We start from the raw sequence: 14,680 nt of genomic DNA, 5'->3' as shown, positions 1-14,680 counted from the left end.
ACCATACTGTCTACATATATAGTTAAAAGCAACAGTCTTGTTACATCCATGCTTCATATTTGATCATATCTTAGCAAGGATTTGGGCAAAAAGAAGCATATTTCCATCTCCAATATCATTTATATGCAATTAAATATGGATATACAGGGAACGGCCTAAATTGACAACTTGTTATTTTAAGCTTGACATTGCTTAAGACCAAGTTAAACTCATGTGTTATACTATTTGAAACTTATATTTACATGAAAAGAATATTTATGATATGTTAAATGTTTTGTTTTAACTTAACAACTTCAGAAAATTGTTGTAAGTGGAAAATATTACATTTCATATAAGGCCTCGCTTCATTTGAAAACCTCTATTTTTTGGCATAGGCACATATAAAATTAACTTTTGTCAAATTTTTATAAGTCTCATACATTAAGTATGCTATCCTTTACTTTGAATAGATAATATCTTATACATTGAGACATAAAAAAGTGCAATTTGGTGTTTTGGGGGGATTTTTGAAGCCAAAATTTGAAAGTTGAAATTTTTCTATCTATACGTCATAATTCAGCAACCAAAGTTGAGATATAAAAAATATCACATTTTCTAAAATATATATCATATGGCTATGAAACTTTGTGAACTGACTCATAAAACACTAAGCTTAAATCATGCCAAGTTTTATTGGAATTGGTCAAGTTTTTGGCCCCTAATAGGCCCAAGACCACAATTAATGACCCCGCTTTTCGTTGTTCACGAATATAGTTCCCTTTAATTATAGTGTATTTTTTCTTTATTTTTTTTCTTTCCCTTTCTCATTCATTTCTTAGCTTTTCTGGGGTGGGAATGAAAGAAGAGAGCTGAAATAAACTTTTGGATGTTTTATTTTAACTGATTTTAATAAGGAAAGAGTGATTAGGCCAGGTGCAAAAAGGTTATATTTACACTTTTCGGAACATCTCTTGACTTGCCTATAGGGGTATGGATGTGTATTGGCCAAATTTGTATGATGTAAACATGCAATTTTTCTGAAAATTGCATATGGTTTGGGACTTGAACTGTACATTACTCACACAAAAAATTAGACAAAAAGAACAATTCAATTTTTTTTAATGCGACAAAACGTTGTAAAGAAATGATAGAAGAATTAATTGTGGTCTCGGGCCTAAGAGGTGCATTTCAGCAAATTTTGAATTTATACTTTGACAACTTCTCTGAATGATCTATTGGTATTTATTTGTCAAACTATATGAGAAGAAATGGTTTCCACTTTTATTTGATAGAAATTTGTAAAAAAAGTCACTTTTCAGCTAATATGCCCAAAAAGTAGGTTTTTCACTTTTTTCAATATTTTTGCAAAAGCAGCATTCTTAATTTTTCTCTGACATTTTTTTTCTGATATCTATTTGTGTTTGTGGTATTTATTTCATGTGTTTTACTCATTTGTGAACTCTGAACACAAAGAAAGGTGGATAAAAGCATAAAAAGAGTGCAAAATGTGCTGTTTTAATAGTCTAGGTCTAGCGGTCCGTACGAAGCAAGTGAAACATGAAGTTCTATGCACTTAAAAATTGTATTTCTTTAAACAGATTGCACTGAATCTATATCAAAAGCACTTATTACTGGTTGTTTAAACTTGTCTGTTTCACAGAATACCTTTATTTTCTTCTTTTGGATGGCTGGTGGTTAAAATATTGGCATTTTAAGACTGAAATTTCATGCAGGTTTTAAACAGTAAATTGAAAAAACTTTGCATCAGACCATACTGTCTACATATATAGTTAAAAGCAACAGTCTTGTTACATCCATGCTTCATATTTGATCATATCTTAGCAAGGATTTGGGCAAAAAGAAGCATATTTCCATCTCCAATATCATTTATATGCAATTAAATATGGATATACAGGGAACGGCCTAAATTGACAACTTGTTATTTTAAGCTTGACATTGCTTAAGACCAAGTTAAACTCATGTGTTATACTATTTGAAACTTATATTTACATGAAAAGAATATTTATGATATGTTAAATGTTTTGTTTTAACTTAACAACTTCAGAAAATTGTTGTAAGTGGAAAATATTACATTTCATATAAGGCCTCGCTTCATTTGAAAACCTCTATTTTTTGGCATAGGCACATATAAAATTAACTTTTGTCAAATTTTTATAAGTCTCATACATTAAGTATGCTATCCTTTACTTTGAATAGATAATATCTTATACATTGAGACATAAAAAAGTGCAATTTGGTGTTTTGGGGGGATTTTTGAAGCCAAAATTTGAAAGTTGAAATTTTTCTATCTATACGTCATAATTCAGCAACCAAAGTTGAGATATAAAAAATATCACATTTTCTAAAATATATATCATATGGCTATGAAACTTTGTGAACTGACTCATAAAACACTAAGCTTAAATCATGCCAAGTTTTATTGGAATTGGTCAAGTTTTTGGCCCCTAATAGGCCCAAGACCACAATTAATGACCCCGCTTTTCGTTGTTCACGAATATAGTTCCCTTTAATTATAGTGTATTTTTTCTTTATTTTTTTTCTTTCCCTTTCTCATTCATTTCTTAGCTTTTCTGGGGTGGGAATGAAAGAAGAGAGCTGAAATAAACTTTTGGATGTTTTATTTTAACTGATTTTAATAAGGAAAGAGTGATTAGGCCAGGTGCAAAAAGGTTATATTTACACTTTTCGGAACATCTCTTGACTTGCCTATAGGGGTATGGATGTGTATTGGCCAAATTTGTATGATGTAAACATGCAATTTTTCTGAAAATTGCATATGGTTTGGGACTTGAACTGTACATTACTCACACAAAAAATTAGACAAAAAGAACAATTCAATTTTTTTTAATGCGACAAAACGTTGTAAAGAAATGATAGAAGAATTAATTGTGGTCTCGGGCCTAAGAGGTGCATTTCAGCAAATTTTGAATTTATACTTTGACAACTTCTCTGAATGATCTATTGGTATTTATTTGTCAAACTATATGAGAAGAAATGGTTTCCACTTTTATTTGATAGAAATTTGTAAAAAAAGTCACTTTTCAGCTAATATGCCCAAAAAGTAGGTTTTTCACTTTTTTCAATATTTTTGCAAAAGCAGCATTCTTAATTTTTCTCTGACATTTTTTTTCTGATATCTATTTGTGTTTGTGGTATTTATTTCATGTGTTTTACTCATTTGTGAACTCTGAACACAAAGAAAGGTGGATAAAAGCATAAAAAGAGTGCAAAATGTGCTGTTTTAATAGTCTAGGTCTAGCGGTCCGTACGAAGCAAGTGAAACATGAAGTTCTATGCACTTAAAAATTGTATTTCTTTAAACAGATTGCACTGAATCTATATCAAAAGCACTTATTACTGGTTGTTTAAACTTGTCTGTTTCACAGAATACCTTTATTTTCTTCTTTTGGATGGCTGGTGGTTAAAATATTGGCATTTTAAGACTGAAATTTCATGCAGGTTTTAAACAGTAAATTGAAAAAACTTTGCATCAGACCATACTGTCTACATATATAGTTAAAAGCAACAGTCTTGTTACATCCATGCTTCATATTTGATCATATCTTAGCAAGGATTTGGGCAAAAAGAAGCATATTTCCATCTCCAATATCATTTATATGCAATTAAATATGGATATACAGGGAACGGCCTAAATTGACAACTTGTTATTTTAAGCTTGACATTGCTTAAGACCAAGTTAAACTCATGTGTTATACTATTTGAAACTTATATTTACATGAAAAGAATATTTATGATATGTTAAATGTTTTGTTTTAACTTAACAACTTCAGAAAATTGTTGTAAGTGGAAAATATTACATTTCATATAAGGCCTCGCTTCATTTGAAAACCTCTATTTTTTGGCATAGGCACATATAAAATTAACTTTTGTCAAATTTTTATAAGTCTCATACATTAAGTATGCTATCCTTTACTTTGAATAGATAATATCTTATACATTGAGACATAAAAAAGTGCAATTTGGTGTTTTGGGGGGATTTTTGAAGCCAAAATTTGAAAGTTGAAATTTTTCTATCTATACGTCATAATTCAGCAACCAAAGTTGAGATATAAAAAATATCACATTTTCTAAAATATATATCATATGGCTATGAAACTTTGTGAACTGACTCATAAAACACTAAGCTTAAATCATGCCAAGTTTTATTGGAATTGGTCAAGTTTTTGGCCCCTAATAGGCCCAAGACCACAATTAATGACCCCGCTTTTCGTTGTTCACGAATATAGTTCCCTTTAATTATAGTGTATTTTTTCTTTATTTTTTTTCTTTCCCTTTCTCATTCATTTCTTAGCTTTTCTGGGGTGGGAATGAAAGAAGAGAGCTGAAATAAACTTTTGGATGTTTTATTTTAACTGATTTTAATAAGGAAAGAGTGATTAGGCCAGGTGCAAAAAGGTTATATTTACACTTTTCGGAACATCTCTTGACTTGCCTATAGGGGTATGGATGTGTATTGGCCAAATTTGTATGATGTAAACATGCAATTTTTCTGAAAATTGCATATGGTTTGGGACTTGAACTGTACATTACTCACACAAAAAATTAGACAAAAAGAACAATTCAATTTTTTTTAATGCGACAAAACGTTGTAAAGAAATGATAGAAGAATTAATTGTGGTCTCGGGCCTAAGAGGTGCATTTCAGCAAATTTTGAATTTATACTTTGACAACTTCTCTGAATGATCTATTGGTATTTATTTGTCAAACTATATGAGAAGAAATGGTTTCCACTTTTATTTGATAGAAATTTGTAAAAAAAGTCACTTTTCAGCTAATATGCCCAAAAAGTAGGTTTTTCACTTTTTTCAATATTTTTGCAAAAGCAGCATTCTTAATTTTTCTCTGACATTTTTTTTCTGATATCTATTTGTGTTTGTGGTATTTATTTCATGTGTTTTACTCATTTGTGAACTCTGAACACAAAGAAAGGTGGATAAAAGCATAAAAAGAGTGCAAAATGTGCTGTTTTAATAGTCTAGGTCTAGCGGTCCGTACGAAGCAAGTGAAACATGAAGTTCTATGCACTTAAAAATTGTATTTCTTTAAACAGATTGCACTGAATCTATATCAAAAGCACTTATTACTGGTTGTTTAAACTTGTCTGTTTCACAGAATACCTTTATTTTCTTCTTTTGGATGGCTGGTGGTTAAAATATTGGCATTTTAAGACTGAAATTTCATGCAGGTTTTAAACAGTAAATTGAAAAAACTTTGCATCAGACCATACTGTCTACATATATAGTTAAAAGCAACAGTCTTGTTACATCCATGCTTCATATTTGATCATATCTTAGCAAGGATTTGGGCAAAAAGAAGCATATTTCCATCTCCAATATCATTTATATGCAATTAAATATGGATATACAGGGAACGGCCTAAATTGACAACTTGTTATTTTAAGCTTGACATTGCTTAAGACCAAGTTAAACTCATGTGTTATACTATTTGAAACTTATATTTACATGAAAAGAATATTTATGATATGTTAAATGTTTTGTTTTAACTTAACAACTTCAGAAAATTGTTGTAAGTGGAAAATATTACATTTCATATAAGGCCTCGCTTCATTTGAAAACCTCTATTTTTTGGCATAGGCACATATAAAATTAACTTTTGTCAAATTTTTATAAGTCTCATACATTAAGTATGCTATCCTTTACTTTGAATAGATAATATCTTATACATTGAGACATAAAAAAGTGCAATTTGGTGTTTTGGGGGGATTTTTGAAGCCAAAATTTGAAAGTTGAAATTTTTCTATCTATACGTCATAATTCAGCAACCAAAGTTGAGATATAAAAAATATCACATTTTCTAAAATATATATCATATGGCTATGAAACTTTGTGAACTGACTCATAAAACACTAAGCTTAAATCATGCCAAGTTTTATTGGAATTGGTCAAGTTTTTGGCCCCTAATAGGCCCAAGACCACAATTAATGACCCCGCTTTTCGTTGTTCACGAATATAGTTCCCTTTAATTATAGTGTATTTTTTCTTTATTTTTTTTCTTTCCCTTTCTCATTCATTTCTTAGCTTTTCTGGGGTGGGAATGAAAGAAGAGAGCTGAAATAAACTTTTGGATGTTTTATTTTAACTGATTTTAATAAGGAAAGAGTGATTAGGCCAGGTGCAAAAAGGTTATATTTACACTTTTCGGAACATCTCTTGACTTGCCTATAGGGGTATGGATGTGTATTGGCCAAATTTGTATGATGTAAACATGCAATTTTTCTGAAAATTGCATATGGTTTGGGACTTGAACTGTACATTACTCACACAAAAAATTAGACAAAAAGAACAATTCAATTTTTTTTAATGCGACAAAACGTTGTAAAGAAATGATAGAAGAATTAATTGTGGTCTCGGGCCTAAGAGGTGCATTTCAGCAAATTTTGAATTTATACTTTGACAACTTCTCTGAATGATCTATTGGTATTTATTTGTCAAACTATATGAGAAGAAATGGTTTCCACTTTTATTTGATAGAAATTTGTAAAAAAAGTCACTTTTCAGCTAATATGCCCAAAAAGTAGGTTTTTCACTTTTTTCAATATTTTTGCAAAAGCAGCATTCTTAATTTTTCTCTGACATTTTTTTTCTGATATCTATTTGTGTTTGTGGTATTTATTTCATGTGTTTTACTCATTTGTGAACTCTGAACACAAAGAAAGGTGGATAAAAGCATAAAAAGAGTGCAAAATGTGCTGTTTTAATAGTCTAGGTCTAGCGGTCCGTACGAAGCAAGTGAAACATGAAGTTCTATGCACTTAAAAATTGTATTTCTTTAAACAGATTGCACTGAATCTATATCAAAAGCACTTATTACTGGTTGTTTAAACTTGTCTGTTTCACAGAATACCTTTATTTTCTTCTTTTGGATGGCTGGTGGTTAAAATATTGGCATTTTAAGACTGAAATTTCATGCAGGTTTTAAACAGTAAATTGAAAAAACTTTGCATCAGACCATACTGTCTACATATATAGTTAAAAGCAACAGTCTTGTTACATCCATGCTTCATATTTGATCATATCTTAGCAAGGATTTGGGCAAAAAGAAGCATATTTCCATCTCCAATATCATTTATATGCAATTAAATATGGATATACAGGGAACGGCCTAAATTGACAACTTGTTATTTTAAGCTTGACATTGCTTAAGACCAAGTTAAACTCATGTGTTATACTATTTGAAACTTATATTTACATGAAAAGAATATTTATGATATGTTAAATGTTTTGTTTTAACTTAACAACTTCAGAAAATTGTTGTAAGTGGAAAATATTACATTTCATATAAGGCCTCGCTTCATTTGAAAACCTCTATTTTTTGGCATAGGCACATATAAAATTAACTTTTGTCAAATTTTTATAAGTCTCATACATTAAGTATGCTATCCTTTACTTTGAATAGATAATATCTTATACATTGAGACATAAAAAAGTGCAATTTGGTGTTTTGGGGGGATTTTTGAAGCCAAAATTTGAAAGTTGAAATTTTTCTATCTATACGTCATAATTCAGCAACCAAAGTTGAGATATAAAAAATATCACATTTTCTAAAATATATATCATATGGCTATGAAACTTTGTGAACTGACTCATAAAACACTAAGCTTAAATCATGCCAAGTTTTATTGGAATTGGTCAAGTTTTTGGCCCCTAATAGGTGCATTTCAGCAAATTTTGAATTTATACTTTGACAACTTCTCTGAATGATCTATTGGTATTTATTTGTCAAACTATATGAGAAGAAATGGTTTCCACTTTTATTTGATAGAAATTTGTAAAAAAAGTCACTTTTCAGCTAATATGCCCAAAAAGTAGGTTTTTCACTTTTTTCAATATTTTTGCAAAAGCAGCATTCTTAATTTTTCTCTGACATTTTTTTTCTGATATCTATTTGTGTTTGTGGTATTTATTTCATGTGTTTTACTCATTTGTGAACTCTGAACACAAAGAAAGGTGGATAAAAGCATAAAAAGAGTGCAAAATGTGCTGTTTTAATAGTCTAGGTCTAGCGGTCCGTACGAAGCAAGTGAAACATGAAGTTCTATGCACTTAAAAATTGTATTTCTTTAAACAGATTGCACTGAATCTATATCAAAAGCACTTATTACTGGTTGTTTAAACTTGTCTGTTTCACAGAATACCTTTATTTTCTTCTTTTGGATGGCTGGTGGTTAAAATATTGGCATTTTAAGACTGAAATTTCATGCAGGTTTTAAACAGTAAATTGAAAAAACTTTGCATCAGACCATACTGTCTACATATATAGTTAAAAGCAACAGTCTTGTTACATCCATGCTTCATATTTGATCATATCTTAGCAAGGATTTGGGCAAAAAGAAGCATATTTCCATCTCCAATATCATTTATATGCAATTAAATATGGATATACAGGGAACGGCCTAAATTGACAACTTGTTATTTTAAGCTTGACATTGCTTAAGACCAAGTTAAACTCATGTGTTATACTATTTGAAACTTATATTTACATGAAAAGAATATTTATGATATGTTAAATGTTTTGTTTTAACTTAACAACTTCAGAAAATTGTTGTAAGTGGAAAATATTACATTTCATATAAGGCCTCGCTTCATTTGAAAACCTCTATTTTTTGGCATAGGCACATATAAAATTAACTTTTGTCAAATTTTTATAAGTCTCATACATTAAGTATGCTATCCTTTACTTTGAATAGATAATATCTTATACATTGAGACATAAAAAAGTGCAATTTGGTGTTTTGGGGGGATTTTTGAAGCCAAAATTTGAAAGTTGAAATTTTTCTATCTATACGTCATAATTCAGCAACCAAAGTTGAGATATAAAAAATATCACATTTTCTAAAATATATATCATATGGCTATGAAACTTTGTGAACTGACTCATAAAACACTAAGCTTAAATCATGCCAAGTTTTATTGGAATTGGTCAAGTTTTTGGCCCCTAAGAGGTGCATTTCAGCAAATTTTGAATTTATACTTTGACAACTTCTCTGAATGATCTATTGGTATTTATTTGTCAAACTATATGAGAAGAAATGGTTTCCACTTTTATTTGATAGAAATTTGTAAAAAAAGTCACTTTTCAGCTAATATGCCCAAAAAGTAGGTTTTTCACTTTTTTCAATATTTTTGCAAAAGCAGCATTCTTAATTTTTCTCTGACATTTTTTTTCTGATATCTATTTGTGTTTGTGGTATTTATTTCATGTGTTTTACTCATTTGTGAACTCTGAACACAAAGAAAGGTGGATAAAAGCATAAAAAGAGTGCAAAATGTGCTGTTTTAATAGTCTAGGTCTAGCGGTCCGTACGAAGCAAGTGAAACATGAAGTTCTATGCACTTAAAAATTGTATTTCTTTAAACAGATTGCACTGAATCTATATCAAAAGCACTTATTACTGGTTGTTTAAACTTGTCTGTTTCACAGAATACCTTTATTTTCTTCTTTTGGATGGCTGGTGGTTAAAATATTGGCATTTTAAGACTGAAATTTCATGCAGGTTTTAAACAGTAAATTGAAAAAACTTTGCATCAGACCATACTGTCTACATATATAGTTAAAAGCAACAGTCTTGTTACATCCATGCTTCATATTTGATCATATCTTAGCAAGGATTTGGGCAAAAAGAAGCATATTTCCATCTCCAATATCATTTATATGCAATTAAATATGGATATACAGGGAACGGCCTAAATTGACAACTTGTTATTTTAAGCTTGACATTGCTTAAGACCAAGTTAAACTCATGTGTTATACTATTTGAAACTTATATTTACATGAAAAGAATATTTATGATATGTTAAATGTTTTGTTTTAACTTAACAACTTCAGAAAATTGTTGTAAGTGGAAAATATTACATTTCATATAAGGCCTCGCTTCATTTGAAAACCTCTATTTTTTGGCATAGGCACATATAAAATTAACTTTTGTCAAATTTTTATAAGTCTCATACATTAAGTATGCTATCCTTTACTTTGAATAGATAATATCTTATACATTGAGACATAAAAAAGTGCAATTTGGTGTTTTGGGGGGATTTTTGAAGCCAAAATTTGAAAGTTGAAATTTTTCTATCTATACGTCATAATTCAGCAACCAAAGTTGAGATATAAAAAATATCACATTTTCTAAAATATATATCATATGGCTATGAAACTTTGTGAACTGACTCATAAAACACTAAGCTTAAATCATGCCAAGTTTTATTGGAATTGGTCAAGTTTTTGGCCCCTAATAGGCCCAAGACCACAATTAATGACCCCGCTTTTCGTTGTTCACGAATATAGTTCCCTTTAATTATAGTGTATTTTTTCTTTATTTTTTTTCTTTCCCTTTCTCATTCATTTCTTAGCTTTTCTGGGGTGGGAATGAAAGAAGAGAGCTGAAATAAACTTTTGGATGTTTTATTTTAACTGATTTTAATAAGGAAAGAGTGATTAGGCCAGGTGCAAAAAGGTTATATTTACACTTTTCGGAACATCTCTTGACTTGCCTATAGGGGTATGGATGTGTATTGGCCAAATTTGTATGATGTAAACATGCAATTTTTCTGAAAATTGCATATGGTTTGGGACTTGAACTGTACATTACTCACACAAAAAATTAGACAAAAAGAACAATTCAATTTTTTTTAATGCGACAAAACGTTGTAAAGAAATGATAGAAGAATTAATTGTGGTCTCGGGCCTTCTAATGGAGTTTGCAACAATAACTACTTATTTAAATACATCATAAAATATTAAAATATAAAATGATATACAGTCATGATTCCGGAAATCATTTGTTTTCGGACGACGCTGACGACGACGTGATACCAATATACGACCAAAAAGTTTTTAGTTTTTGCGGTCGTATAACAACAAATTAAAAACGTGTAGGTAATATATTACCTCTTTCGTGAAAACGTTGTACAACACAAATGCCAGACATTTCTGAAAGTCTTTTGGCAGCTGTACATCTTCTTTTATGATATTTGAAGCCATCCTGAAAACAGATAAATTATGTCATTACCATGATAACATGTATCGTATAAATTGTTGACCTAAACATAGGTACTTTCATTAACTATCGCTGCATGATACTGCCCTTTCTGGCAAATCAAACAAAAAAAAAAGTTAAAACAAAAAGGTGTCAATTATAAGGACACCATTAATTTTCATCTTCGCTTATTCACTTTGCAATGTTCGGTGGAACATGAAATCTTGATCAAAATAAAGTTTTTTCTTTCTACTTTTTATTAAGATCCACCCTTACCATCCCCGTACCTTCGCTGAATAAAATTAAGACGAAGCCCTGGCTATTAATGAAATATGTGTTACTGGGTGTTAAGCAATCAGCATTTTTTTAACAATATCATTCATTCTATAAAATATTGGCGAATATACATGTAAAAATTCTAATTTATAGATTAAACTTATCGAAAGAATATACATCCAATTTCTAAATTCACATGTGTAAGTAAGAAAACATTTTCAATGGTATAGATATAGGGTTGACATTTTTATACCTGGATTTCTCCGTCGAAATTGAAACTTTTGCTACATTGAAGTGCTTAGTACGAGAACTGGTGTAATTAATGCATACCAGAAATTTGATTTATAAAAGTCGGAGTTCCCACTTGATATAGTTGCATATTCATACATCAAACATAGTCAAACGGACACTTGCATATTATATCATATTATATAATCAAATATACCAGCAGGAAAATATATAATAGAAATTTTTCGTTTGTTAATTAAAATTTTCAAGCACCGTCAGTAAGAATAATGTCCTACACTGAAGAGTCCCAAATAACCCTTTCCTTCTTAAAGAGATAATCTTAAAATGAAAATGTATATCAAAGACATATACATAGACATATACTATGTAAATATAAACTGCATTTAAGGTATACAAACCTCGGCTCTTCTAATCTTTTATCACCGCTTTATCTATCAAAAATCTGTTTTAAAATATATTTGCAGTAGTGCACGTAACGTTATTGCGATAATTCTTTACTTCACTAAATTACGCGTAAATGTAGGAAAAAAAGGAAAGGAAGTCTTCCTGTTTTAACAATTTAATACGCATTAATTTAAAGGTGGGACAGCATTGTTTACTCTCATGGCCCTCATGCAGTGTTTACTTCTGTACAGGGATGGTTGGTTTTGGATTTCAAATTTTGAAGGAAACATAATACCTTAAATAGTACCCTTCAGAAAGTGGGGAATTTACAAATTATTTTAAAATTCTAAATTGTTTTTTTTTTTAAAGATTTAAGTGCAATTTTATGATCCAGGACTTAAAATACAAATTGTAAACAACATTGTCAGCAGTAAAAATGTCGATATTGTTATATTCAACGAAATCAGTGTTACGTATCTTATCAAGTATATTTTTTTATTTACATTGTACTACCTCAGTCCTGTGATCGTATTAACGTATAAATCATTACATACCTGTTTGAAATGTAGTAGCCGTTCTATTGTACCTGTTTGATCTAAAAATATTTCCTGTTTTGACTGTATTTATTGGTGTTGTTTATATCATGGCTATTTATAGATGAGAGGTTAATCCCAGTTTGAATCATTAATTTATCCAGTCAAAACAGTATGAATTATCTCCCTTTTCATACTTTAAATACAATAACACTTTTTTGGGAATTTCCATTGGGAAGTACAAATATGATGATCTTGTTTTAACAAAATCCCGAAAATGGGGCATAATTTTGTTTCTTGTAACTTAATACTTGCATGTATTTTATTAGGTGGAATTAATGGCTATATAATAAATGAGTATATATGTTGACATATTCAATTATCATTCCATAAAGATTTTTCGTAAAATATATCATATCATGTCTGATAAAAATAGAGATAGGTGATAATAGGTATATTTTATATTCAAGAGTAATAGTCTATCTCCTTGAACATATGATGTATGAGATTTCTACACTCTAAGAGTTTTTTGTAGTAAGTTCAAACTGAACTGCAATGCGTAGGCCTCGGGGGGGCCACTTTAAACTTTTTTTGGTAGGGGTGAGCAGCTGAGACATCAAGTACCCCACCCTTTTCATATATTTTGTTAATCAAAAATATATACCTTGTCATATATTAATTAACAAAAAACAGACCTATAGATATATTTCAATATTTTTCCCGCTCATCATCACGTCCTTGTTAAGAAGCAAAATAGTCGCAATAATATCACCTTCTTTTCCAATAAATTTGTCACATCTTAAACACTTTTTTCTTATTGCCCATTTTACATCTTTCATTATGAAGATATTTCAATTCCAAAATACAATACATATAAAAGACGTTTGGTCAGATCATCTATGGTCAGATAACTGTAATATCACCCCAGAGTGTAACACCTTCATTGATTTTAATATGTTTAAATATTAATTAAAAACTGATAAAAAAGTTCATTGCCGTTCCCTCGTAAAGGACGCTGTCACAATGGAATTTCTTTAAATAATTGTTATCATGTTTTATGTATACAAACCCTTGAATGTTAACTAGGTGCAAATGTCAAAATAGTTAGATTTATTGCATCTATCACTGGCGTCAGTGGCAATACAACATCAGAGTTTAATTGGTTTGACAAATAACTGATGCATTTACGACTGTGGTTTAACCGCATCAAGAATAAATACGGACATCTGATTAGTTTCAGATACTTTTGATATAATCAAGCAAGTGATAATATCAACCTATTGATATATATTTAATCTGAATTTCTCACCCTTTTCATATATCATAGAGCATGAAAAAGTGACCTATTCCAGCGGCTCATCCCTACCACTAATTATATAGGAAGTGGCCCCCCCGAGGCGTAGGCTGATCCAGGAGGTCTTGGGGCCTGCATGGACCCCCTTTCTTGGGAAAAATGTGGTTGATTATATAGGATGTCACTGAAGCATGACTGGAGTGTGCCCCTTAGGTCAGTCAGTGAGCCCCCCCCCTTTATGAAAAGTTCTTGATCCGACACTGCAATGTTTTATCTCCAAACTCCGATTGGATAATAATGGTTTATATATCTCTCGTTATAATTCCGAGAACATTATACAGACTTCGTTATACATACAGACATTTCTTACACTGAGCTTACAGAGAAACTTTACTATAGCTAGTTCCCAATATTAACGGGCAAGATGGATATTAGATCCCGGGTACACAGATCCAAAATAATGACATAGTCCCAAAACAAACACAAACAGAATAAAGCCCCGTCACATTTGTCCTACATTTTTGTTAATGAACTTTGTCTATAATAGAGTGTCTATAATATGTCATTTTGCTTTTCTTTTGTTGAGATAGTAATTTTTTTATTAATTAAGATTAGAACACAGTGTTTACTGCTCTAGCCCAAATTTTGATATTTAAACCTTTTAAATTTGTTTGCCTTGCTGCCTCAATATAATAGAGTTCTTTACTAGTGATAGGTTTAGCTAGCTAAAACAAGGTTTAATCCACCATTTTCTATATAAGCAAGGGCAACTTCCAAGCATGGACTGAAGCTCATAAAATCGTCAATTCTGATTCCCGGATCCCGCTTACTGTTTTGTCAGATTCAAAATCATCAATCTTTTTCTTATAAAAATGTCGATTTTGTAGATACTTTTAATCTATAATTGACTTACTGCGGAAATTGGCGTTT

At 30.4% G+C, this 14,680-nt stretch overlaps 1 protein-coding gene across 2 annotated transcripts in view; it reads right to left on the bottom strand.

Annotated features, from left to right (window-relative positions):
• Nucleotides 1-12,595, bottom strand: part of LOC143077377 (uncharacterized) — a 99,663-nt gene extending 87,068 nt beyond the window's left edge. Inside the window, exons 1-3 of one of the 2 annotated variants that reach the window (XM_076252969.1) lie at nt 12,478-12,577; nt 11,938-11,981; nt 10,927-11,020 (exon numbers count right to left, since the gene is read on the bottom strand). In XM_076252969.1, coding sequence (XP_076109084.1) covers nt 10,927-11,019 — 93 coding nt within the window. In that variant the 5' untranslated portion in view covers nt 11,020; nt 11,938-11,981; nt 12,478-12,577. Of the gene's footprint in view, nt 1-10,926; nt 11,021-11,937; nt 11,982-12,477 lie in introns of both variants that reach the window. The other variant, XM_076252970.1, reaches the window with a different exon arrangement.
• Nucleotides 12,596-14,680: the final 2,085 nt, after the last annotated feature.

This window comes from Mytilus galloprovincialis, chromosome 1 (assembly GCF_965363235.1).
Source record: "Mytilus galloprovincialis chromosome 1, xbMytGall1.hap1.1, whole genome shotgun sequence".
NCBI classification, from domain to species: Eukaryota; Metazoa; Mollusca; class Bivalvia; order Mytilida; family Mytilidae; genus Mytilus; species Mytilus galloprovincialis.
Note: the sequence above shows the minus strand (reverse complement) of the source record. Positions and strands in the feature narration are given on the sequence as shown.